The 26,780-nt window shown below is 42.3% G+C and overlaps 1 protein-coding gene and 1 long non-coding RNA gene across 2 annotated transcripts in view; one reads left to right on the top strand and one right to left on the bottom strand.

Annotated features, from left to right (window-relative positions):
• The window catches only part of HTR2A (5-hydroxytryptamine receptor 2A), a 60,263-nt gene extending 45,060 nt beyond the window's left edge, over window positions 1-15,203 (bottom strand). Inside the window, exons 1-3 of the mRNA XM_047079802.1 lie at window positions 14,601-15,203; window positions 13,427-14,161; window positions 10,448-10,648 (exon numbers count right to left, since the gene is read on the bottom strand). Of these exons, the coding sequence (XP_046935758.1) occupies window positions 10,448-10,648; window positions 13,427-13,838 (613 nt within the window). The 5' untranslated portion in view covers window positions 13,839-14,161; window positions 14,601-15,203. The remainder of the gene's footprint in view (window positions 1-10,447; window positions 10,649-13,426; window positions 14,162-14,600) is intronic.
• Window positions 13,629-26,780, top strand: part of LOC124512329 (uncharacterized) — an 802,440-nt gene continuing 789,288 nt past the window's right edge. Inside the window, exon 1 of the long non-coding RNA XR_006962102.1 lies at window positions 13,629-13,676. This is a non-coding gene — a long non-coding RNA (uncharacterized LOC124512329). The remainder of the gene's footprint in view (window positions 13,677-26,780) is intronic.

Genomic DNA, 26,780 nt, shown 5'->3' with positions numbered 1-26,780 from the left:
TTGAAGACACTTTGGGGAAGGACAGGAAGTAGAGACAAAGTACAGAAGAACATGGATGGTCCTAGAATGCCTATTTGGAAATTGGAAATGGGAAGTAGAAGTAGGGAAAGGGGGAATTGGGCTTGATGGCTTTTTCTTAGAGGAGAATGGGATAAGGTTATCTATATGGAGAATGAATGTCTGAGGTTGAGAAAACTTAAATAGGAAAAGACTTGAAAGATCCACTAGGGACAAACCAAAGCACTGACCAGAGTGAGGGTCCAGGCAAAGTTGGAAACCAGGGATCTATGGTGCCATGAAATTCAGTGGGCTACTTTCTCCAAAAGCTCTTGGTTACGTGGGTGCAGCAACAGTGAGGGCTGGTGGTCTGAGTGATCCAGGGTTGGATTTTTGTTGGGCCAACGAAGAAGCAGGTACTAGGACATGAAGGGTGCTGGTGATAACCTATCAATCAGATGATCTACCATAGTCCCTGACTGGAGGGTTCCTACCATCTACCCCAGAAGGAATGGTTAGATGTGGAAAAAGTGAAAGCCTCCATAACCTGACGTTTCCTGACACCGCCCGTGGGCATGGAGGGGCAGTATATGGATGCTAGTCCTCTGCTTTAAATGGCCAGAAGTGGGGTGCTTGGGTGACTCAGTCACCCAAGGCAGAGCGGCTCTTAATTTCAGCTCAGGTCATGATGTCACAGTTTACGGGATCAAGTCCCATGTCGGCCTCCATGCTTGGGATCTTCCCCCTTGCTCTAGGCCACCTGCACCTCATGTGCACACGCTAAGTAAAACTTAAAAAATGGTCAGAGGCAACAAAAGTCCGAGTCCTGTCCCTCCTTTCCTTCCTCATTTTCCTTGAGGGAGTGATTAAAAAGAGCAAAAAAGTCCATAAGCAGGCCACAGCACAGACAAAGTATAAGCCCTTCTTCTTTACCACCCAAATCAGTTGTTAATGTTCTCACCAGTTTCCAGTAACCCTGGAGAGTATATGCTAAGTGTCATTTTATTGAGCATATTGTCCCATAGCTATGGCTGAGTCTGCCATGCAGAAAGAAGTCAGCTGTTAGTCTGGCAGGTTTTGAGCTGCGTGCACCATTAAATGGCTTCCTATCCATGGGCGAGCATCCTGGAGGACAATCAAGGACGTGTCCTCCAAAAGCCTAGCCTTTCTGTGGTGTTCCTAAGTATGAGAAGCGCTGGTCAGCAGGGAAGAGGTCCCTAAATTCTGCACCTGTGGGCAGAAGAGGAAAGGACTGTGGAACTCAAGGGATAAGAGAAGGTGGGTTGAGTGGGTAGAGGCCCTGCGGGGGCTGGCCACTTGGCAGCTTGTCTGGCACTGTGCTCCTCTTGGGAAGGACAGCCATCTGTGTGTGGCTGTGAACATCCCTGTTCGTGGACACTGGCCCACTCACCTGCAGGCTGAGGTGGTGCCCAGAGCTCCTGGATTAAGACAATGCAGTATGGCAGAGGCAAAAAAAAAAAAAAAAAAAAAAAAAAAAGTTGGGGGGGGGGCAATTTCACTTCACCCAGGAGATGAAATGACTACAGAAACCAACGGGAAGGAAGATGTAGATTAATTCGTCAGGTTTGCCTTTATGTCCTGGTAGGTGCTAGCCTACATTGTGATCTCCCAGCAGTGGGAGACAGAACAGGTGACCCATTGGCTTCCTGTCCTGGTTGCTTGAGTCGCTGGACCCCACTTCCTGGGCTGACTCCTGGCAGTAAGGGAGTTGGGCATAAACCCGTCAGATTCCAGAGGACAGAATCCCAGGCAGACTCCTTAGATACTTGGTTTCAGGCAGTGGAGCTGGGAATTGGCCCCAGCATAAAGGCCAGCAGAACACTGGTGTTGAGCTCATTTGATTCAGTTAATTCAGTTTGTATTTTGTAAGTTTTTTTTTTTTTCCCCAGAAGATAGGATCTGATAGAAAAATGAAGCATAGTTCACTATTGTTTCTCTTGGACCTATGTGCATATGGCTTTTTAAAATGCCAAATGCTAGAATTTTAGATAGTTATATTTGTTTCTATACGTTCAGTTCATTCCATATTGGAGTCTGCTTACAAAAACACAGAAAAGTAGAAAAGACCCAAAAGATACACTATACCACCCAAAAGTTCTAGAAAGTTGATTAAGCTAAATGCAATTTCAATAAAACTATTTTTTCCCCCCTGGAGCTAGATGTGATTTCTAAAACTCAAAGCAAGTGAAAATGGTCATGGTAAGTCTGAAAGAATGAGGGAGTTGATATAAGATAATAAATGCTATTATGTATTCTTAATCCAAAATACACCTTGGGTAAAAGAATAAACAGATGAACAAAACAAGTCCAGAAATAAACCCAAATACATATATGGGAACTCAGATTATGATAAAGTGGCATGTCAAATCAGGGGGAAAAAAGGCATAAGTAGCAATGTAGAAAGAATAAAATTGCAGGTTAAATTCTCTAAATGGCTCAAAGACTTAATCTTCCATTACTTTTATTGATTTTATATTGTTAATAACTTAGAAAGGCAATTTTAGTAACTCAAAATTCAGAAGACCTAAAGAAGAAAAGAACATACCCAAAAACAAAAATCCCTGTGGTAAAAACCACCAATGTCAAGTGACCAGTAGTAACGTACTGGGAATACATAGATCAATCCTGAAAAGAGACAAAATGCTAATCCCGATAACTTGTTAGGAAAAAAACCCAAGAACCTTACAGAAAGGTTTACATGTTGTAACACTTAAGACACAAACACTATATTGACTCAATCCCTAAAGGTCAGGACATAGGTACTATTACTGTCATCGTGCTTGGGGAACCTAAGGTACAGAAAGGTTAGTAAAAACTTGTTCTGTCACAGAGATTAGGAGCGACAGATAGCGATACTCCAGGCTTTTACCTTATAACCCAGATCTGTGACCAACCGACCATACCAAACAAGATAGAAAATTGTCTAAAGATACTCAAAGTCCTATACAAAATATTAAGGCTACACCGAGATCCTTCCACTGTCCCTCAGTTTCTTTATCAATCTGCACTAAGAAGGTAAATTTTTGACTTGCTCGAAGGCAAGAGGTTGTACCTAGTGGCCAAGGCATTTAATTTGAGGATTTCTGCCTGCTGTCAGTTTGTGAAAACACAGGTTCTGAATACATGTGACACAGCTGGCCTTTATCCTTCTATAAAAGTAGTAATGTAGAGAACACATAGTCAGGCATAGCCTTGAGGAGGGAGGCAAAAGATCTTTCTTTTTGGACCCATGATACTAAAAAGTGATTCCATGAGCTGCAAATAGATTTCTGAAATGCAAGAAAAAAATTTACATAGGTGTCTTTGCCTGTCACGTGAATGACTGTGAAAGAGAGTCTATTTCACTTTTTCCATCTAATCTGTACTTAGACTTGTTAAAGACAGTTGGGGAATAAAGTATTTTCTCTTGTTACATGACATAAGCAAGGCAATCATTGAGGGGAAAGGGTTTGCTTATTTTATACGTTGTAGCGAAGTCATGGTTGCCTCTGATCATGGGAATTGGGTTTATGAAGGGATGATGAAATCCAAAGAACCCTGGGATCATTCTTAATCTAATGCCTCAATCTTTTCTGTCATCAATTCTTGACTCAAAGAAGCTCACGAATAGAAAGTGCAATTGATTTGTAATTATGTTCATTTGCCTCAGAATTGGATGAAAGCCTTGGCAATGGCAAAATGACCAAGCTGGTAGCAGTAAGCAGGGGAGGCAGCAGCAAATCTCAGAAACGCCAAGTGCAGGAGAAAACGAGCTATCTAGGCTGTGGTTCCCAAGGTTTGCTGTATGCTAGATTCAAGCCAACTTGGAAGGTCCGCCACCGTCTCCATGAAGCCTCTCCCATACCACAGATGGAAATGTTTCATTCTTGATCATCATAACAATATTTGGGACAAAACTATACAGAAGAATACAAGGGAAAATACGATAATCCTGCCATTTTTTCCCCCTAATTTCACCTTGTTGGCAAATGTGAAGTCCTCAGATTCTCCTTGCTAATAGATCTCCATAAATTCCTACTTTACCAGCAGGGGCTCATATCGTCCACACCATGCTGAAATCTTTTTTCACTTAGAACCACGGCCAGTTTTCCAGTTGAATATCCAATAACCCCACCTCTGTATTCTTAAGAGCTATAAAATGTTCTGTAATTAGGATAAAAACAGTACAACAAACCATAATCCAACCTTTTCTGCTACTTCCCAAGACTGCTGCACCTCTTAATATTGTAGGCATAGATTCTTACATCTACTTTGGTTTTTTTTGTAGAACAGATGATCTGAAGTAGGTAAAATTCTAATAACTTTGGCTAGACTGTCCAAGAGCAATTCATATTCACACAAATGTGAGTACACGTGGAAACACCTAGCGTGGTGCCCTACTCATTTTAACTTTGAGACAGGTGAACAATGGTAATGCATTGTTTTAAGTTACAGTTCCGTGACTATTACAGAAGCTAAGCATTTTCCAGTCGATTTATTGTCCTTTTTTCCCCAGCATTTATCGTCCATTTTGTTCCTGTTCATATTTTTCCTAGTTTTTTTATGGGTTGTCTTTTTGTTTTTCAAAATGTAGGTACTTACTGTAGGTTGGAAATGTCAACCCTTGGTCTCTTCATACACACAGAAATTTTTCTTTTGACTGTTCATATTGATTTTTTAGCCATAAAATTTTTTCTCAGGTACTCAGGTATGTCTGGATATTGACAGTTTGTGCATTTTTTTTGACTTAAAAAGCTATTTCACTACTAAGTTCTTTTAAAGTTATGGAAAAGTCTGATTTTGGCCTCAAGGTGAACGAGGAAATGAAACAACCTTAGAAGGATTATTTATGATATATTAATAGAAATATCAGTGAAATGATTTGGGATAATGAAAGGAATGGAAAAACCAGCTAATCCAAACTGTTGGGATGGGGTGAAGGAAATGAAGGCCTTGTACAATTGAGTAAACCTGAGAAAGGGAAAATGAGCTACTACAAAGGAAAGCATATGAAATAGAAGAATAAAATTGTCAATTGTGACAGTAACATAGGCTGAATTTCTTCCTCAAAAGGCAGAGGTAGGCAGATGGTGTGTTAAACACAAGTTGTGAAAATATAAAAGGAGCAATGACAAAAATGAGAGGAGAAAAGATGCACTGGACAATTTCAAATGAGGAAAAGGTATGGTAATAGTAGTTTGAAATAAAGCAGAACTCAAGGCCCAAAGCCTTGTCTCAGGAGTTAGGGAGATCAAGAATTGGAGTTAGGGCTACCAAGGCAGCCAGGATTTCAGGAATTAAGATTCAGGAGTGAAGGGAGCACAAAGAATGTATTAACGTTATCCACTTCTGCCAAGTAGTCATATACCAGTTAGTTAGAGGAATAGACTGAGAGGCTGAGTAACTGAAGAGTCAGCAGCAGTCCTTAAAGTGCTGAGAAGATAGGTGGTCAGAGTTGCGCAAAATGGAAAACGCTTGAGGCTTTCATTTGAAGTCATGAAGGACTATACCCTTAGGTATAAGGGTAAACTAAAAATAAGTGCTTATGAAGTCAGACTAAAATAAACTCAATCCCTGATTGGATTAAGGGGATTATTGTAACTGCCTGCTGAAGCTAAAGAACCCCTATCAAGAGAGAATATTCACAATTTTTCTCAGTGTCCAGTATTAAAAAAAAAATTACCAGGCATACTAAGAGCCAAAGAGAAAAAAGATCCCAGAAAATAGAAATCCCCAGGTAACTCAGCTATATAGACACCTGTGATTCAGTATTTAAGAAAACTGTTAAAAACATGGAGAATTATTCCAGAGAACTAAATACATACAAAAGGAATTTGATGGAAATATCAAAACTAAAAACACAGTGAACTATTAAGGCTATAATACGTAGGTTGGACAGCAAATTAGAAGTAGCTGGAGAGAGGATTAATAATCCAGAAGAAAATGCAGTAAAACTGCCCAGACTAAAGACTTAAAGATGAAAAGTAGAAAAGTTGAGTCCTAACCATGAAAGTTCCACCATCCATGAAACTGGAGTCCAAGAAATGTGTTGGGGGGAGAGACTGTGGCAGAAGCAGTACTTGAAAAGACAATGGCCAATAGTGTTGCTAAATTAACAAAAGACATTGAGTAACAAATATAATAATAGATAAAAGGACCATGCAGGACAAAACCAAAGCTAAACCTCATGTACGCCCATCATAGTAAAATTGCTAAGATACAAAGAAAAAATCCAAAGCAGCAAAGGGTAGCAAAAGATATGGTAGTTTCTAAGGAACACCGCTAAGTCAGCTGAGTTCTCACAATCAAACAAAATCCTAAAAACTAGAACTTGAGAATGCCACTTCTAAGTTGCTGGAAAACTAGAAACTTGGAATTATTGACTGGGCAAAAATCCTGCTTAAAAAACAGCAAAATAAAGGTGTTGAGAATAATAAGCTGAAAGAAAACTACATCCTTAGGCTAAAAGAAATTCCTCAGAAGTAAGGAATATGAGGGCCAGCAGAATCATGGAAATGACCAAAGTAATGAACAGCAACAGAAATGGTTAGTATATGGGAAGTAGGGAGAAGAACACTTAAGTCCTAGGGGTTTTAAAAGGATTCTTAAAATTACGAAATAGGAAAAAATAATAGGAAATCTAGGGGTACATGGGTTAAATTATTCCAAAGGTTTTCCACTATCCAACAAATACTAAGGTAATTTGTGTTGTACTCTAGTAGGTAAAAAAAAGAATATTAAATCACTAAAAGGATTTAAAAGAAATAACAAGCTTATAAAGGGAATAATGAATGAATAATTCTTGATGAGGCCACTGAAGCAAGGATAGAAACCAGAATATAGAATAAATGTGATAGGGTGCCTGGGTGGCTCAGTCGGTTGAGCGTCCAACTTTGGCCTAGGTCATAATCTCATGGTTCGTGAATTCGGTCTCTGCATCAGGCTCTGTGCTGACAGCTCGGAGCCTGGAGCCTGCTTCCAATTCTGTCTCCCTCTCTCTCTGCCCTTCCCCCACACATGCTCTGTCTGTCTCTGCCTCTCAAAAATAAAGAAAACTAATAAAAAAATTTTTTTAGAATAAATGTGAAGATACAAAGAAAAATAACTGGGTAAATTTAAACCCAAATACTGCATATATGGGTTACATGAAATATAAATGGAGTAAATACTCCAATTAAAAGGTAAAGATTGGATTACAAAGAAAACTATTTGCTGCTTAAAAGCAATATACTTTATTAAATCAAAAAAGTAACAGTAGTAAGATGGAATAAGATAGATCCGGAGTATGATAACCAAAAGGGAACTGGCATAGCTATACTAAGATCAGTTGACTTTGATGTTAAGGCAAGAATTGCATTTAATAATCAGTATGATAGAAAATTTTAACTTTGTAATTACTAACCCAAGGCAAGGTAGAAAATGTAAATAACCACTGAAGAAAGGTTAGGGTTGCAATTAAAGATAACATTTGAAAAGGTAGCAGGAAGAGAGATTTGGAATTAAATTCTATATAGCTTTTATTTATTTTTAAAAATTTTTTTTCAACGTTTATTTATTTTTGGGACAGAGAGAGACAGAGCATGAACGGGGGAGGGGCAGAGAGAGAGGGAGACACAGAATCAGAAACAGGCTCCAGGCTCTGAGCCATCAGCCCAGAGCCTGACGCGGGGCTCGAACTCACGGACCGCGAGATCGTGACCTGGCTGAAGTTGGACGCTTAACCAACTGCGCCACCCAGGCGCCCCTCTATATAGCTTTTAAAGAATGTTCCTACTTAAATAAAGACCATGGTGGAAGGGGGGAGTAATGCCCCAAATTTACTTACTGTAGCTAGAAAAAGAATCTTTCTAAGAAAAACTAACAAGGTCCTCCAAAAACAATTTCATTTAGGAACGTATTGCAGGAATGCAAGGGCAGTTCAAATTCAAATCTAGGAAGAAAACAAGATACCAGTTTTTCCCCTTCAGTTTATTGATCTATCAATAGATGCTGAAAAGGCTATGTTCATTGGTACAAGAACCCTATGACCCAGTAATTGTGCTACGAGGCATTTATCCAAGGGATACAGGTGTGCTGTTTCGAAGGACACATGCACCCCCATGTTTATAGCAGCAATATCATAATAGCCAAAGTATGGAAAGAGCCCAAATGTCCATCGATGGATGAATGGATAAAGATGTGGTATATATATACAATGGAGTATTTCTTGGCAATCAAAAAGAAATGAAATCTTGCCATTTGCAACTACGTGGATGGAACTGGAGGGTATGATGCTAAGTGAAGTTAGTCAAAGAACCCGTTATTTTGTATACACAAAATTCCATCTCAACTAAGTATCTAAATGTAAAATAGAAATGGAAACACAAGAAAATTCAGAATAGTTAGGCTAAGCGCCTTTGGGCTCTTAAGAATTTTTTCCCCCAACTGTCCTCTACTCAACCTTACATCTCAGACCTGTGATATAGAGCCTAGGTAAACTCCATTTTTGTCTTCTTACCTGCCTTCCCCCACCACCTTGTTGGAGGTCTTCAAATACATAACTTGGTCCATTCAGTGCTAAGCACATAGTAGCTATGCTGTAAGCATGGCTTCATTGATGATGACCCCTACTAGCACTCCCACAACCTTTGCAGCCTGCCTTCCTCCTGGAGTGATGGCTGAATGGAGTGATGTCGTCCTGTGCAACCTCTCTGCACTTGATTTCCTGTAAGGTGCTTTAAACGCTGCCGGGTTGGTAGTCTTTGCTCAGAAACAGCCCTTCTAGTGCTATTGAGCTTGACTAAGATGGGGCAAGGGCTGTTAGTACAGCAGAAGGTAAAAGATGGGTAGTGCTCCTAGTGTCAGTCTCACCAATGGGACAGTGTACAAGGGTAAAACTTGACTATAGCATGGTTTACTTCATTTGCATTATTGCCTACTTTTGCTAATTACCTCTTGCTACTTGTTTCAGTCCTCCTCAACCCTAGTTGTACTCTTAGAATCACCCTCCCATAGAAGAATTAAATCACAATGCTCCCCAGGGGTGCAGCTGGGATTGAGAGTCACTAGTCTTTCTCTTGAAAGAGAACGAGTCTAAGATTGCATAGATGCAGAAACAACAAACTTTGGTAAAGCAAATATGGTTTTATAAAGAAGGTGGTCATTCAGCAGTAAGTGCAGGGCTTGGTGCCAGAAGGGTGGGAGTCCCAGTCCCGCCGTTAGTTGGAGAGCTGATCCGGCAAGCCCACAAGACCTTTCATTGCTCTGGCTCCCTAACTGATCAAATAAGCTTAATGAGATCTATCTAGTTCAAACTGCAATAGGAAATTTAAAATGGAAAAATAGAAGACTCTACACAACTTAAAAAATCATGCAGATTGTTAGCATTTCCATCATAATTTGGCACGGTCCTATGTGCTAGCTGTGGGAGTCCTTTTGGCTAGCTGTGCAGGAGTCTTTTCACTTGTTGAACCCTAGTTCCCTCATCCATAAGATGGAGTTACCTATTCTGCAGAGGAATCTGTAGCAGCAAGGCAAACAATGGGAACTTAAAAAAAAAAAACCCATCCTCGTGTTAGCTATGAACTAGGATTTCTATTACACGCTGTGGGGTAGACTCAAGCCTGCTATCAAATCCCATAGTCTCTCATGTTAGTAGATGCTGGTACCCATGTGACCATAAGCAGGTGCAGTGTTATTGCCTGTGAAGTTCTGCAGCTTTAAAGCAAACCCCGGGGGAATCTGGTTATAAACCAAGTCTGCTGAGGTGACAGGTGCAACTGACTTAGTTACCTGGGAGCTGCCCCTCTGGCTTCCATTACCCGGGCTTTCCTGTTTGTTGGGTGTGTGACAGAACATCAATCCTGGTGAGCGGTGAATGTGTGTGATCAACATATAAGGGGGTTGAGATCTTCTGGGGTGTGGTGACATAACAGGACCAGGGTTTACAGAGGCATGAGGCAGGCAGAAACGTCTTGACCCTGAGCAAGTACTGCCTCTGCAAGTCTTCTGTCCTCTGCCTCTGAGTTAGAGAATCCAGCACCTTTCCCCAGTCTCCAGAAGCTGTGTGTTGTTCAGTGTGGGGATCTGTAGTCTTAAACTGACCACAGTCTGGTGATGACAAATGCTGAGGTCTCTGGGGGACTTGTAGAGAACTGAGTTTGAAAGTGTGAGGTGGGGAAAAAGCATCTGGTAGTGGCTTTTGCACAGTTAGGTCTAATTTTGGCGCTGTAGGTATGTGTGGTCTTAACTGTGAAAGCTTGACATTGTCAGCCAGTGACGTTAATAGACTTTGCTTCCTAAAGCAAACCTGATAATGACTACATTATACCTTCTCTTGCAACAACAACAGCAAAAAAAACACCCAGAGATTCAGGGTGTCAGGTTTCAGGGCAACAAAACAGGACCAGTCCCTCTGGAAGGTGTGACCTGTCCTTTCAAATGAGACCCTGAAATCCTGTACCCAACTTACCCACTGATATGGTCCAAACAGCAATTATTTTCAGGAATGCCTTAGTTCTGGAGTTGAATCGGCTGTGATGGATGGGATTCTGGATGGCAACGTAGCGATCCAGCGAGATGGCACAGAGGTGCATGATGGAGGCCGTGGAGAAGAGCACGTCCAGGTAGATCCAGACAGCACAGAGTTTGCTAGGTAGAGGCCACCGATAGCCTGTGATGCAGAAGGTTAGCGTTAGTAAGGGACCTCCGGCCTCTTGGTGGGTGGCACTTACCGTGCCGGAAGGGTTTCCATGCCAGGGAAAGGCACAGGTGCTGGCAAAGGGCAATACCACAGATTTTCAATATATTAAAAAGCCTTAAAAAAATTGTGTTTACAATAAGCCCATACTAGCTGAGGAACACAAGGTTTGGAAATTTCTTGTGGCTGCAGTTAGGCCAGGGTGTTGTGGTTAACGTGGGTTGTCTTCAGGGTTTCTCTTGATCTATCTCCTCTGCCTAACGGAATCGACCTTTGTTGTCTTGAATGAGCTAGCAGCCTCGATGTATTTTGAGCCCCTCTATTGAAGCGCCTCTTGTAGTGCACTGCCTTCAGTTCACCTCTTACACATGTTGTAGGGTCCCGGAGGTTCGACCCACCTGCGGATCACTAGAACCCCTCAGTCTTCCACAGTGATTGCATTTGGTGGTCTCCCAATCAATGCTATTGGTGTGAATGAATAAATGATTAAAAGGTCCAGATGGACAATATTTTTATTTGGAAAGACAAAGTAATTACATAATATTTGGGGATGTTTAACTCCAGTTTGGGACGTGCCTGTGGGTAGGGGAAACCTGCAGAAAAGCATGGTGTTCTTGCCCTGACCATTGTTTCAGGGAAGTGGCTCTCAAACTTGAGGGAGCCTCAGAATTTCCTAGATGGGGTCTTAAAATGGTACTGCCGGACCCCACCTGGAGGTCCTGATGATGTGACTCTGCAGTGGGGCAGAAGAGTCATTTCTAACAAGTCACCAGGTGGTGCTGCTGGTCGAAGGATCACATTTGGGCAGCAGCTGCTGCCGGCAGTGGTTGTCAGCCCACCCCCGCACTTTGCAATCAGCTTGGAGAGCTTTTCTCTAGGGTCCCGGGGCCTAGGGGTGTGGGTGGAGGTGGGCCCCAAACAAAGTGTTGCAAATCTGTCCCTGATGATTCCAATATGAAGAGCTCTGCGGGAGGAGGGTCCATAAGGCATATTTGAAGTGTCCTGTCTTTGTTGGAGAGGGATTCAAACAGGTAAACCTGTATTAGTTTTGATAGCTGTGTAAGCAGTAATGTTGCATCTGTGTGCTTGTGAAAAGGCGAGTCCTAAAGATTGCCTTTCTTTGCGATATTCCAGACTGACAAAGCTGAATGAACTACATTCGCAAACAGACTCTGTGAAAATGCCATCACCTATATTTAGGAAAGTAAAGGGTGCAGGATACCAGCCTAACATAATGCTGTTCACTCTGATTATTTGGAGGGGGAAAAAACCAACAACGAAAACCTAAAACAGGAGCGTCTTCATTTGCAGTGCCTGGAGGGAAGCCCCGCTCCGTCTGGTCGGAACTGATGTTTGCCTCTGGAGTTTGCTCTGCAGGGAGGAGGCAGTTGGGGCGGGCCTAGTCTGGTTTCCGAGGCAAGAATAGGGAGGGAGCATTTCCTCACCCTGCGGTGATGGGTTCGGGGAGAGGTGCAGCCTGCTGGAACAGGCTGCACGCGGAGTGGCCGCCGCCAGGGGGCGCAGTTGGATCCCGAGCGGGAGGCCCTGGCCAGGTCCTAGCTTCTTAACCCAGCTGGCGGGTGCCTGCCCCCCACTTGCCACTGGGGTCACCCCCGCCCCCGCCCCGCGCTGTGGTTTTGGTTCCCTGACAGAACCTCTGGGAGTCGTGCGCAACTCCCGGAGTTCGCCTTCTAAGGGGGTGGGGTTTGAGGAAGCCAGAACCTTTGCAGCCTGTCTGGGAAATGACGGCGAATTTAATGAAATCATCCCGGTGTGACATTTGAGTGGCCAAACGGAGGCTGGCCTTGCAAGGAAGCATTATCGACCCTGTGCAAACCGGCGCCTGCTCTGCGTTGCCCATCTCCCTCCTCTTCCAGACTCGGCGCTGGGGTGGTACATATATAGCCCATAAGACCTGGCCAGAAAAATCCCCTCTTACACTGACCATAATGTATTTCCAGCTCTGAGTGACTGTGTGCCTATGTCAGTCTAAATATTGTTTTAAAAAGAAACCCGGCTGTATTACTCCTGACTTGAAAACCTCACATTCTGCTTTCTGCTGAAGCCGTCCCAGTGTTTGCTGACTTGCTAAGAGGTCTGACTCTTTGAAACTGTTGGAGACAGCAGGATTAATGTCTTCCCGTTTGTTTTCTACCCTCCAAACCAGACGGGAGGAGTTGGTGTGGCTGTGTTTTTAAAGAGCGGAGGGCATAATTCAGAGGCACGCTTCTGAATTAGCTTCTCTGGGTAGGAACAACTGACACTGGAGTAATTCATTTATTCTAAAGGAGAATCTGCATATTTTAACATCACACCCGCTGCACCACTGAGATTGTCTCTGCACATGTTCTAAGGCAACTGGGAAGGTTTTACCACTCCAGTAGAAGTGCTGAAAACTGTGACAAAGATACCACTGTGTTTTGTCCCGGAGGCTGGAATACTTGGGAATCTACAGAAGTGAAAATCAAGGGGATTCAGAAGGACAGATTACTGCTTTATGACTTCTTTGGGGGCATTTAAAATTACTAGATGAAATGTACGTGTCCCAAAGCCCCAAACTCTCCAAAAATAGGTTGTCAGATCGTGTAATATGTGAAAGTTCACTTTAAATTTAACGAGTATGACACGGTAGACCCTTGACTATAAATAAACCCTGGTGTTGAGTTTGTCCCTTGAGCCCCAGCTCATCTGCTCCTCACATGCACATGCTATTACCAGGGTGGGTATAGCTGGGAAACTAATGCCACTCACCATATAGGATGGTTAACATGGACACGGGCATGACAAGGAAACCCAGCAGCATATCAGCTATGGCAAGTGACATCAGGAAATAGTTGGTGGCGTTCTGCAGCTTTTTCTCTAGGGACACTGCCATGATGACGAGTATGTTTCCAGCAATGGTTAGAATAATCACTACAGCTGTCAACAAAGCAGACCAGTTTTTTTCCTGGAGATGAAGTAAGGAGAAGCAGGGTGGTGAGAGGCAGCCCTCACAGGAAAGGTTGGTTCGATTTTCCGAGTCCACTGTCCAGTTAAACGCATCTGAAGTGTTAGCTTCTCCGTTGTTAAAGTCATTATTGTAGAGCCTTGTGTCGTCATGTAATTGCACTAAGGAGTTTGTAGTGGAGCTCAAGGAAGCATTTTCTTCAAAAAGAACATCCATTGCTAAGCCGGAATTTGTAGCAGCTGAAGTAAAGGAAAACTAACAAGTCAGAGCCTCAGCCCGCCATTCATCTTTCTGTCCTCACGCTCTGTCACACGGAAGCTGGTGTACATGCTGGGCTCCTTGGGTTGCCTTTTTTCCCTCATGATCACAATGGTTGTTGAGGAACTGCAGTGGCTTCTTCTATTTCTTTCCTTCACAATGTTAGGGGAGTCTTGTTGGTTGCATTTTTTTTTTTCCTTCAAAGCAAGGTCAAAAAAGCAGAATGAACTTTTTAACAGAGGTTGCAGAGTTTTGAGGATTCAGGAAGAAACAAGGTGATCCTGGCCAGAAAAGAAAAGTTTGGTGATTACCAGGAATCTCCCTGAGCTCTATCTCATTCTGTTGGTTATGTTGATCACACTAGTTTAGCCACAGCAGTATTAAAATAGCATGCAGTCCAAAACAGTGGGGCGGGAGGCATTCTACATGAAGAAAATCCATTAAAAATACATCCAGTGTTAATCCCATAGTAATTGAATCTAGTTGGGGTTATAGTTCTAAGTCTGAGGCTGAATGTCGGGAATTTCCCAGCTGCTGTCGGGAATTTCCATTTGCATTATTCTTAGTTAATAAAAGAAGGGAAAAAAAAAGTCTTAAGCAAAGATCAGACAACTTTCCACGCTAGCAATTCTCATGGAAATGGTAACATTTTGGCCAAGCATGATTTCAAGCCAGAAAGAAAATTGCACGGCAGTAAAATACAGCAGCATGAGAACTTACATTTGTCTTCAGGGTCCCCACGTTAGACATACTTTGCTGTTCTGTGACTTGCCGCATCTCTCATGGTAATTAAGCGAGCATAGAGTCCCTTCTTGAGCATCGACCAGCATAATAGGATAGTAATTTGATTTCTGTTTTGCTGACTTCAAAAACTGCATGCACGAGTAGAACCACTTCCAGCGCTGCGCGGTCTGTGTTTGCTGGCTCTGCCCCCACTCAGCTGGGTTACTCCCTCCCTGTGCGGCTTGCCTGAGCCAGGCACACGTTGAGAAATCATTCATGAGCCCCTCTCAAAGTCGCACAAAAGAAATCCCGCAGGAAAGTAGGGAGAGCTGCCTGTGCCCAGGGATTCGTGGTTTCCACGGGAATGGACCAGCTCTCCGGCTGCCTTGTTCACTTCACCAGACCTCCCTCTATCTGCATGTCATAAACTGCAAGGTAGCAACAGCCAGGGAGGGCGGACCAAAGAGGCTTTTTTTTTTTTTTTTTTCTTTTTCTCTTGTTTCTCCTTTTTGCTACATGTTAACACTGGGAAGTTTTCTATTGTTAGAAACGGGAGAAATCGCCTTCTGTACAGATGGCTAAAGCAGGTAAGCTGCTCTCTGGTGTTTTTAGGGTGAAGAGCTAACATAAATAAGGCTAGAAAATGGCATATCCCGGGAGCGCTGTAAGCATGCCATGCTTCCGTCCAGAGCCCGTAAGCGCTTATGCCCGAAGCGCAGCTACTGACGTCAGTGACTTGGGCTCAGAGTGGCCAAGCACCTCTTGGGCGATACTCAAACCGTTTGTAGCATTTTTAGTTCTTAAAAGCATAACACCATTCAACTAACTTACTTTGTCCAGACTTGTACCGCCTAGAAGTAATTAAAAATCTCACATGTGGAAGACAGAGTTAGTTTCTCAGAGAATTTTGAAGGCCTCCTGCCTTCCTTGTAAACCAAACAAAAAAGCGCCTTCTATAGTTTCTAAAGAAAGCAGCTATATGGCAGACGCAGAAGCGTATATATGCATACACACGCTATCTGCTTATTTTTACAGAAGAAAACAGGAGTCTTTGCTGAATAGCACAGTTTTCTCGGTTTCTGTCCATTGTCTTCACATTATCTCTGGACACATTCCATCACTTGGGTCCCTTCAACATGTCTTGGGACAAACCTGTACCTTCTTAGCAGATGGTTTCTCTCAGCTCTTGACTTAGACATTCAGCTGCCTGACCCCCTTCGTCTGTGCCCTAGAAGACCTTGACTCTGCACCTTTCTCCCTACCCCGTGCCCACTTCTTGGTGCTTATCTCCACCCATTCTCTTAGTCACAGAATCAGCATCTCTTCAGACAGCTGGCTGTTAGCAAGACTCTTCGTTTGTGCTCACTGCCAGAACTTTGTCCACAATGCCACTTGGGTGGACTCAGATGTCCTATCCTCCGGCCCATGCCCTACAAGCTTGCTGGGCTGGAGCGTCTCCTTAGGGGGAATTTTCCCTTTCTGCCACCCTCCTCCCCCTCTGCATTCCTCGGAGAAGGAGGGGGGTGATGCCGGGCACCTAGAGCAGGCAGCGGAGAGCCTGGGCTCTGGGTCATGACTCCTTGGTTTTGAATCCCGGCTCCTTGACTCAAACAGCAGAGCCCTGGACAATCCAGCTGTCCTCCTTGAGACTCTGTATCCTCCCTTGTAAAAATGGGATAATTGTAGTACCTCCCTCAAGGTGGCAATGAAACTAAAAGGAGGTCATGCATATAAATAATTAACCCAACATGCTTAAAGGATGTTGTTAATGTCAGTGGCTTCTATTAATACTAGTGTTGACTTTATTAAAACAAAATTGACCTCGGGGCGCCTGGGTGGCACAGTCGGTTAAGCGTCCGACTTCAGCCAGGTCACGATCTCGCGGTCCGTGAGTTCGAGCCCCGCGTCGGGCTCTGGGCTGATGGCTCGGAGCCTGGAGCCTGTTTCCGATTCTGTGTCTCCCTCTCTCTCTGCCCCTCCCCCGTTCATGCTCTATCTCTTTCTGTCCCAAAAATAAATAAACGTTGAAAAAAAATTAAAAAAACAAAAAAACAAAATTGACCTCACTCCCAATCAACTTGTGCTTCCATTCGTTCAGTCTCTCCCTTGTGAGGCACAACTCCAGTCTCTTCTGCCCCCACCGTTCCCACTTCCCAGGCCTGGATTCCTGTTTTCTTCTATAGGCAGCCTGAGTGCAAGTGAACTTGCAGGTTTGATCCTTTCGAAGCATCTGTACTTGCAGTTCCCTGTGTCTGGAATGCTCCCCACCCCCCTCATAGTATCCATCTGGCAAATTCCTACTCCATTGTCAAGGCTCGGTTCCAGAGGTAAGTCCTCTCAATCCCACTCTTGACACTCACTACCTGTGTGACCTTGAGAAGCTGCTTCATCTTTGTGCCTGAATTGCCTCATCTGTAAATAGGGAAAAATAGTATCTACCTTAGACAATTGATGTCAGAGTTAAAATGTACCAGGCACGGGGTACCTGGGTGGCTCAGTCCGTTGAGCATCCGATTCCTGATTTTGGCTCATGTCGTGACCTCTCAGTTCATGAGTTTGACACTGCATTGGCTCTGTGCTGATGGTAAGGAGCCTGTTTGGGATTCTCTCTCCCTCTCTCTGCCCCCTCCCCCAAATGTGTACGTATGCATGCTTGTGTGCGTGCACTCTTGCTCTCTCTCTCTCTCTAAACAAAAAATCACCAGACACGTGTAAACTTAAGAGCTCTGTAAAGGCTAGTTGTTGGCTTATGGTTATCAAGCTTTCCATGGCTCTCCTCCCATATGTAGGCCCCTTCAGCCTTCTATTTTATCAGGTCTTACATTGCACGTAGGCAAAGACTAGGTTTGTCTTGTTGATGGCTGTACACATAGTGCTTAGGTTTGTTTGTTGAAAGAAACGTGTGACTGATAAATACCTGTTCACATGTCTGTCTTTATTAAATGGTGAACTTCTTACCTATCTTCAAGGCTAAGCATGGTATCTCCTGCTGAATTTTGAAAGAATAAATGAATTGACAGCCTGTATTAAAAAGCAGAATCAGGGGGCGCCTGGGTGGCGCAGTCGGTTAAGCGTCCGACTTCAGCCAGGTCACAATCTCGCGGTCCATGAGTTCGAGCCCCGCGTCAGGCTCTGGGCTGATGGCTCAGAGCCTGGAGCCTGTTTCCCATTCTGTGTCTCCCTTTCTCTCTGCCCCTCCCCCGTTCATGCTCTGTTTCTCTCTGTCCCAAAAATAAATAAACGTTGAAAAAAAAATTTTTAAAAAAATAAAAAGCAGAATCAGGGGGAAACAAAGAATCTCTAGTTCCTTTTTCATTACTTTGCCCAATGAGATACTAATTTAATCTTAAGTGTGATTGAAAAATACTTTGTTATAAAATTAAAGCTTTCTGATGATACATTTTGTTTTATGGATTACTGTGTTTTTCTTAGAGAAATCTGATCTCAGGCTTCATGTCTTCATGAATAGGTAGGTTTGCAATCATGGCAAAGCCAGTCCATGAATTTCTTGGTGTACGATTTATATTGCAAAAATAATTGTCAGTAGCCTTTGGGGTTATTCACGACTGTATGAATACTTGTGCAAAACTCAGAGCCTTGGCTACTGTGCTTAAGCAGAGCTTGTGTATTAATAGGGTGGGGGTGAGATTTGGTAGGAATGGTTTCTAAAAGGTCAGACACTGTTGAGTTGGGAAGAGGGTTGTAGGTTGGCTGCTATGGTGAACACTGATGTGCAGCCCGGCTTCTCCTTCAGAGGTACTTGTTTTCCCTGTTGCTGGAAGTGTTGATAACTGATGGCTCTCAGTGGATTCTAGTTGTGAAAATTAACCTCCACCAAAGAGGCCATTTTGCCCATAGTCCTGCCTCTCCCCTGGGGTCTGCTGTGAGGATACAAAAGTCTGGCTCCCTTGCCTCGGGACTGGACGATGCTGAGGGACCATCCTGGTATACCAGAGCCTCCATGACATCTGCTGAGGCCTCTGTTGGGACTATACCATAGTTAATCTCCTCCCTCTCCCTTGTCCTGCCTCCCTCGCTGCCCTGCACATATGGATCTGGAGCTCTAGGCAATCCTTCTCTTGCACACAAGTGTGTCTCTTGCACACAAGTGTGGCTTCCTAGGGAACCTAAAGCTTATATTTAAAAAATAAAAAAAAAAATTTAACGTTTATTTACTTTTGAGAGAGACAGAGTGAGCAGGGGAAGGGCAGAGAGAGAGAGGGAGACACAGAATCCAATGCAGGCTCCAGGCTCTGCACCGTCAGCACAGAGCCCGACATGGGGCTGGAACTCACGAACCTCAAGACCAGACCTCGGCCCAAATTGGCCGCTTAACTGACTGAGCCACCTAGGCACCCCCCTAAGGCCTATATTTTTTTCTAATACTTATTTATATTATTTAGTCGTCCCATTTTATTATTTTTAATATAATTTATTGTCAGATTTGCTTACATACAACACCCAGTGCTCATCCCAGTAAGTGCAGTCCTCTATGCCCATCATGGGTGGGGGTGGGGGAAGAAAGACCTATGTTTTTAAACCTGTGTTTTTAATGCTCACTCTGGATGAGCTTAATATCTTAGAGAAAATAGAAAAAAAAAAGTATGTTGATGAATATACTATTTTCCGGGCACCTGGGAGGCTCAGTTAAGCCTCCGACTTTGGCTCAAGTCATGATTTCACGGTTTGTGAGTTCAGCCCCACGTTCGGCTCTGTGCTGACAGCTCAGAGCCTGGAGCTGCTTCAGATTCTGTGTCTCCCTGTCTCTGCCACTTCCCCCCCTTGTGCTGTCTCTCAGAAATTAAACATTATAAAAATACATTATTCTCATAATCTAGAAGTTCTTTATTGGACAACTGGCTTTACTATATACTTCCACAAGGAATTTAAGGCCAATAACCCCCAAAAGAAACTTCCTTGGGGCACAATTACTTGAGTCCCTAATTGGGCCCTCTTTCAGGATATGTTTTGCAATGTTCTGTTTATTCTGGGAGGGTTCACCAAAAGATGATTGCCTAAATCAGATGTTGACTTTTTTTTTTTTTAATGGTTGCAGTGGTATTGCAACCTTGAATTTTCCTACAGTCAAAAGTGAGTGGCTTCTGAAACATGAGTGCCTTACAGATATTAGTAGATGTGTGAGGGAAATTGTTGAGCAAGTAAATCGGGAGTAGAATGCATCCTATTGCCTCCTCTTAGATATCTGCAGTGTACTGTAAACCTAATATATGCAGTGAGGGACTGTGCAGTGAAGAGATTTGCTCACAATTACCTTTCTCAATTCCGATCTGTCCCCCACAACACTCATTTCAGGCCCCTTTCGCTCATTTAAGGACTGTAAAACTAAAATGTAAAGATCCTAAGCATATAGTTCAAGTTTTGATGAGCATCCACCGGTGTGACCATCCCACAAATAAAAAAGCCACCATTGCCATCACTTCTGAAATTTCTCTCCTCCTGCTCTTCTCACCTTGATTTAAATGGTAACCTATAGTATATACTGATTTTCGTTCTGGCTTCTTTTGCTCAGTAGTATGTGAGATTTACCCATGTTGCTGTAAACTTTCTGTGGATCGTAGTCTGAAAAACTGTTAAATGACCTGTACATTTGGGAAGTCGTTTATTTCCTCTTGTTCAAAGAAACCTAGGTCACATCCTTGTTCCAGTCTTCCTAGGTTTCTCTTCAGGGCCATGTCAACCTTCACCTCTGCTCAGTGGACTGTATCTGATTTCATTCTGAAATGGCTGCCTAGAATTCTTCAACTCTGTTCTTAAGAATATATCCTTGAGATTTAGGCTGTCCAAATCCTACTAATAGTCTGAGAATGAGAACAATTTTCTTTAAATTTTTACTTAGAAAATTTTTTTAACATTTTTGAGAGTGAGAGACAGACAAAGCGTGTGCAGGGATGGGGCAGAGAGAGAGGGAGACACAGAATCCGAAGGGGCATCCAGGCTCTGAGCTGTCAACATGGGGCTCGAACCCACGAACTGTGAGATGATGACCTGAGCCGAAGTTGGCTGCCCAGTGGACTGAGCCACCCGAGTGCCCCGAGAACAAATTTTAACAGAAGATTTCCCAAACGATAAATGATCCATCACTTCCTTTGGATGCTCTAGTTCTCAGGTTTAGAACAAACCAGACCACTTGATGACTGCATGCTTGAAAAGCAAGGTCTTAAATTGTCCTCCCTTACACCATTGACTTAGGTCAAAAGAAGCAATTACTTGGAATTAGCTAATCACTGTTCTCTGTTAAATATTTGCACAGTGGTGTTTAGTTTAACAATACTCCTAACAGACAATCTTTGAGTGCTATGTCAAGCCCTGTTGTAGTGCTGAGTAGAACATTGAAGATAAGATTCCTGCCTTAATTCATAAACTTACATAGTTGGTGGCAGCAAGTTGGAGTTCAGGGGTATAGGGAGGAGGTATAAACTTGGTGATCCATGGCATTGTGGTGGTACTTAAAGTATGAAACTTGGTGGGAACGCTGAGGGAAGGAGTGGAAACATAAGGGAAAAGAGGTTTGAGGACTGGGCCCTGGATTATTCCAATATTTTGATGTTGGAGCAATCTAGGGGGGAACTACTCAAGCAGAATGAGTAGCACTCAGTGAATTAGGAAGGACAAAGAGTACTATCCCAGAAGTCAGATAAAAAAAGGGGTGAGGGGGGAATATACTCAACTGTCCAGTGCTCTGATTAGCTGAGTATGAGATAGAAGAAATGACAATCACACTTGCCAAAATGGAAACTTTTGGCTTTGACTGTAACTGGAGTAGTTGGGAGTAAGAGCCAAACTATGTGGATACAAAAAAAATATAGGAAGACGGGAAGAAGTGATAAATATAGACAGAGATAACTACTTTGATAATCTAAATGGAATTGCAAATGACGGGATATGAGGCAAAGGGAATTTTTTTTTTCAAGATAAAAATAAATTATACTGTGTCTTTGTGGTGGTAGGAATGATCCAGAAGAAAGGAAGAAATTGACCATGCAATAGAGGCAGGAAATAATTGCTGGAATGACAGCTTTGATTTAGAGACAAGGGATGGATTTTAAAGATTTTAAGGAGGTAGAGGATTCAACAAAAAATCTTTAGAGAAATGGTAAGACCACTTAGGGGAGTATGGTGTCTTGGAACCCAAAAGAAGAAAGTCTTCTCAAGAAAGAGGCTAAGAGGTCCGTGAATACTGAGATGTCTATTAAGATGAAAGCACGGAAGAGTCCATTGGATTTAGCAACATGAGTTTGGTGATAACCTTGATAAGATCCCTTTCATTGAAAATGTTAAAATATACACGAACAACATGGGTTGATAGCAGGGGGTGAATGGGAGGTGGAAGGATAGCATGTGACACGTGAGAAAACCAAGTGTCCAAAGGTGACTATGAGGTTTTAGATCTGAGCAACTGGGTGGGTGGAGTGGTCCTTAACCGAAGTGGGGAAGGCTTTAGGAGGTACAACTTTTAGAAAATTTCAGACCAGTTTGGGGCATGTTAAACTGGAGATGAATTATAACAAATAACAATGTCCTAAAACACAAGTGAATGTAAAGGTCTGGAGGAGAATGAGGGAGATTGAAGTTGGAGATACAAATTAGGATATTGTGAATATATAAGTGATGTTGAGAGTCATGAAATACTTGAGAAATCATCCCATCTAAGGAGAGTAAGAAGCTGTCCAAGGACAGAATCCAGAGATTCTTTAACATTTAGAGGTGAGGGAAATGAGGAAGAACCCACAAAGGACAGTGGGGTGGAGGTGATGACGAAGGAGAAAAAGGCAAGAGTGCAGTGTCCTGGGAGCTAAGACAATAGAATATATTTTTTAAGAAATTTATTTACATGTATGTATGACATAGAGGGTGTAACATAATGATTTAAAAACGGTAGGGGCACCTGGGTGACTCGGTTGAACATTGGCTCTTGATTTTGGCTTCCGGTCATGATCTCATGGTTTGTAAGACTGAGCCTTGTGTCAGACTCTGCACTGAGTGTAGAGCCTGCTTGGGATTTTCTCTTGCGTGCTCGCGTGCGCTCTCTCTCTCTGCCCCTCTCCCCTGCTTGCATGCACTTCTGTCTTTCAAAGTATATAAACTTTAAAAAATACTTTAAAAATTCTGTACGTTACCCAGTGCTCATGATAAATGTACTCTTAATCTCCTTTACCTGTTTGACCCAGCCCTCTCCCAAACTCCCCTCTGGTAACCACCAGTTTGTTCTCTGTATTGTAACCATCTTTATGTTTTTGTTTGAGATTACACATACGAGTGAAACAACACGGTTTGTCTTTAGACTCTATCTGACTTATTTCTCTTAGCATTATACCCTTTAGGTCCATACATGGTGAAAATGCAAGATCTCAGTTTTTTTTGACTGAGTAATATTCCACTGAATACATATAACACTGTCCATCTATTGATGGACACGTGAGTTGCTTCCATTTGTTGGCAATTGTCAGTAATGCTGCAGTAAACATAGGGATGATAGATCTTCTCAAATTAGTGTTTTCATTTTGTGGGGGGGGGGGGCGGGTAGATACCCAGTAGTAGAATTCCTGGATCATATGGTATTCCCATTTTTAATTTTTTGAGGAACTTCTGTACTGTTTTTCAGAGTGGCTGTTCCAATTTGCATTCCCACCAACTGTGCATGAGTTCCTTTTTCTACACATTTGCACCAACACTTGTTATTTCTTGTCTTTTGGATGCTAGTCATTCTGCCTGGTGTGAAGTGATATCTCATTGTGGTTTTGATTTACATTTACCTGATGATGAGTAATGTTAAGCATCTTTTTATGTGTGGTCCTCTGTATATCTTGTATGGTGAAAGGTCTATTCAGGTTCTGTGCCCAACTTTTAATCAAATTATTTATCTTTTTGGTGTTGAGTTGGAGTTCTTTATTTTAGATATTAACTTCTTATCAAATACATCGTTTTTAAACATATTCCATTCACTATGTTCCTTTATTTTGTTGTTGGCTTTTACTTTGCAAAAGCTTTTTTATGTTGGTATAGTCCCAATAGTTGATTTTTGCTTTCATTTCCCTTGCCTTAGGAGACCTTTAGAATAAGTTTCCATTGATGTCCAAGAGATTAATGCCTGCTGCCTGCTTCAAGATGTTGGATGGTTTCAGGTGTTCAACCTATTTGAAGTTTCTTTGTATATGGTGTAGGAAAGTGGTCCAGTTTCATTCTTTGCCATGTAGCTGTTCAGTTGCCCCAGTACTATTTATTGAAGAGATTGTCTTCTCCCCACTGGATACTCTTAGCTACTTTGTCCTAGATTAATTGACTAGATAAGCATGGCTTTATCTCTGGGTTCTATATTCTGTTCCATTGATCCATATGTGTTTTTGTGCCAGTACTATCCTGTTTTTATTACTTCAGCTTTGTGGTATGACTTGAAATCTGGAACTGTGATACCTCCAGCTTTGATTGCTTGGCTAGTTGGGATCTCCTGTGGTTCCATATAAATTTTAGTATTCTAGTTCTGCGAAAAATGCTGTTGATACTGCATTGAATCTGTAGACTACTTTGGGTAGAATGGACATGTTCCCAACGTTCTTCCAATCCATGAATGTACAATAGCTTTCCATTTGTGTCCTCTTCAGTGCTTGCGTTTTCAGGTAACAGGTCTTTGGCCTCTTCAGTTAATTTTATTCTTAGGTATCGAACTCTTTTTGGTGTAATGGTAAATGGAATTTTTTCCTTAAAAAAGAAGGTGAAATACTGTGAAGCTTCTAGGAATCATGCACTTGAAGAGTATTTCATCATGTGGAAAACTACGCATAAGTTAACATTAAACAAGAGTAGGATATAAAGACCTCTCTAGAATATTATTGTTACTTTTGAGAACATGTATGCCTTTCTTAAATTTAAAGCAAACACATTAAAATGGTCAAAACCATCTGGGCCAAGAAGTTCATCATATTTTGGACTTTATAAGCTTTCTGAGCCATGTATATGCTCCTAGAAATATTACTTAATGATCAAATGTCCTATGAAGAGAGCTGGGGATGATCTTACATTCTTACTATGGGATACACTGACTTTAAGGTGAAATTTTTAAAAAATAGCTTGTACCTTTAAGACATAGTAGTTGTGGTATTCAGGATTTTATTGGCAAGGGGAAAATATCTAAGTCAAAGAAACCTCAGAAAGAGAGGTAATTGACAAGTCCAGGAATAGAACTGGAGCTTAAGGCATGGCAATATCTAGAAGCTAAAAAGATGGAGACAATATTTCTATCCCTAGAACTGGCTTTCCTTTGGGCTGAATTGATTTTCTTTTACTGAGATGGCTTCCTTCATATAGTTGTGAAAGATAGCTGCTGACAATGCCAATTTTTGCATTATTGAAGCTTGCGAAAAGGATTTAACTGTCATAATCCTTTTATCACACGGAGGGAAGATCCTGATTGGACCTGATGTTCAGATGCCCATCTCTGAACCAATCATGGTGGCTGGAAGAATTGAGTACTTGAACTGGCCAATATGGGTCCTGCCACCCGACCATCCTTGTGCGGAGATACCAGGACATGTGATTAACCAGTGCATTAGGACCCCTTTCCTGAATAAGGACTTCTACTCAGACTAGTAAAATGACTATCTAGCCTATTAATTGAATGACACACTTGATTTGCCAATTTCTTCTTTATTCAGTCGGATTAACTGAGGTGCTTCAAGGTGCATTGCCTTTATTTAAAGTCATAAGGAATCCACTTGGTACATTCTTACTAGATGTGCTTCCTGAAATACCTAATTTACAACCAGACACAATGCAGGTTTGGGGATAAACATATATATATTCTTTAGACTAATTATACGGCAGGGGGATAACCTCTTATATGAAGAGCACAGAACTATTTAAGGCAAATATTTTTGCCGGTTCCAAAGGATTGCCTCATAAAATCTTGCAGATGCTATTAAGTGAATCTCCAAGACATTTGGGCAGGATCCCAAATTTTGTTCTGGCACCAACTGAGGGTGGTGCTACCCTGGTAGTTGTTTGTGATATGTGCTGGAGGAATATTCCTGGCAAATACACATATTCCTAACTAGGACATGTAGTGAACCACATTGGACCATGTGAGCTGTGAGGGTTCTATTTGTGTGATCAGAGCCACACCTAACAGCCTGTTAGACCTCCCTTCTGTGTCCCCATTCCATTTCCAATTTTGGGGTATTAGGGAATATGGGTAGCTGATGGTTGAGGTACTTTCCAAGGGGGAAAAACCCTTGGGGACAATTTTACTGAAGGAGCACTATGAGAAAAGCAGCCTATTAGAGGAAATGCATCTAAAAAGCAAATCATGACAGCTCATTGCTCAGAGGATAGATTTTTAATGTCTTGGTTTCTTTCAGGGAAGGCTCTATCTTTTCACATTACAGCCTAATTGTGCCCTTGGGTTTGACCCACATTGGATCTCTACCTCATCTTGAATTTTGGTAGAATAAGATGGGTAGACAATATACTTGGTTCCTCTGTATTCTAATGGCTGCAATAATCATAGATTAGTGAATGTGAATAGTAATTATTGACCTTCCTCAGGAGTAAAACTGTATATCAGAAAAGCCAAATTTTCACCTTCATGAGGCCCTTGTTTATTTTTATTTTTAAATTAGGTAAATTACAGTTAACATCAGTGCAGTATTAGTTTCAGGTATACAATATAGTGATTCAAAACTTGAATAGATCTCCTGATGGTCATCACAACAAGTGCACCCCTTAATTCCCACTACCTATTTAAGCCATTCACCCACCCATTTCACCTCTGGTTACCATTGGTTTGTTCTGAATAGTTAAGACTTTAAATCTTGATTTGACTCTTTCCCACCCCCCCCATTTGTTAAGTTCCACATGTGAGTGAAATCAAAGGGTATTTATCTTTGTCTGACTTATTTTGCTTAGTATAATACACTCCAGCTCCATCCACATCATTGAAAATGTAAGATTTTATTTTTTTAAAGTTTATTTTTGAGAGAGCATGAATGGGGAAGGGGAGAGAGAGAAAAGGAGACACAGAATCCAAAGCAGGCTCCAAGCTGTCAGCACAGAGCCCGACACGGGGCTCAGTACCTGAAATGGGAGATAATGATCTGAGTTGAAGTCGGATCCTTAACTGACAGAGCCACCCAGGGGCCCCAAGATTTTATTATTTTTGATGGC

Source organism: Lynx rufus, unplaced genomic scaffold (genome assembly GCF_022079265.1).
Source record: "Lynx rufus isolate CCGP_SWC_20201006 ecotype Redwood Valley unplaced genomic scaffold, mLynRuf1.p SCAF_1, whole genome shotgun sequence".
NCBI lineage: Eukaryota > Metazoa > Chordata > Mammalia > Carnivora > Felidae > Lynx > Lynx rufus.
The sequence above is the reverse complement of the archived record's forward strand: the minus strand, read 5'-3'. Positions and strand labels throughout refer to the sequence as shown.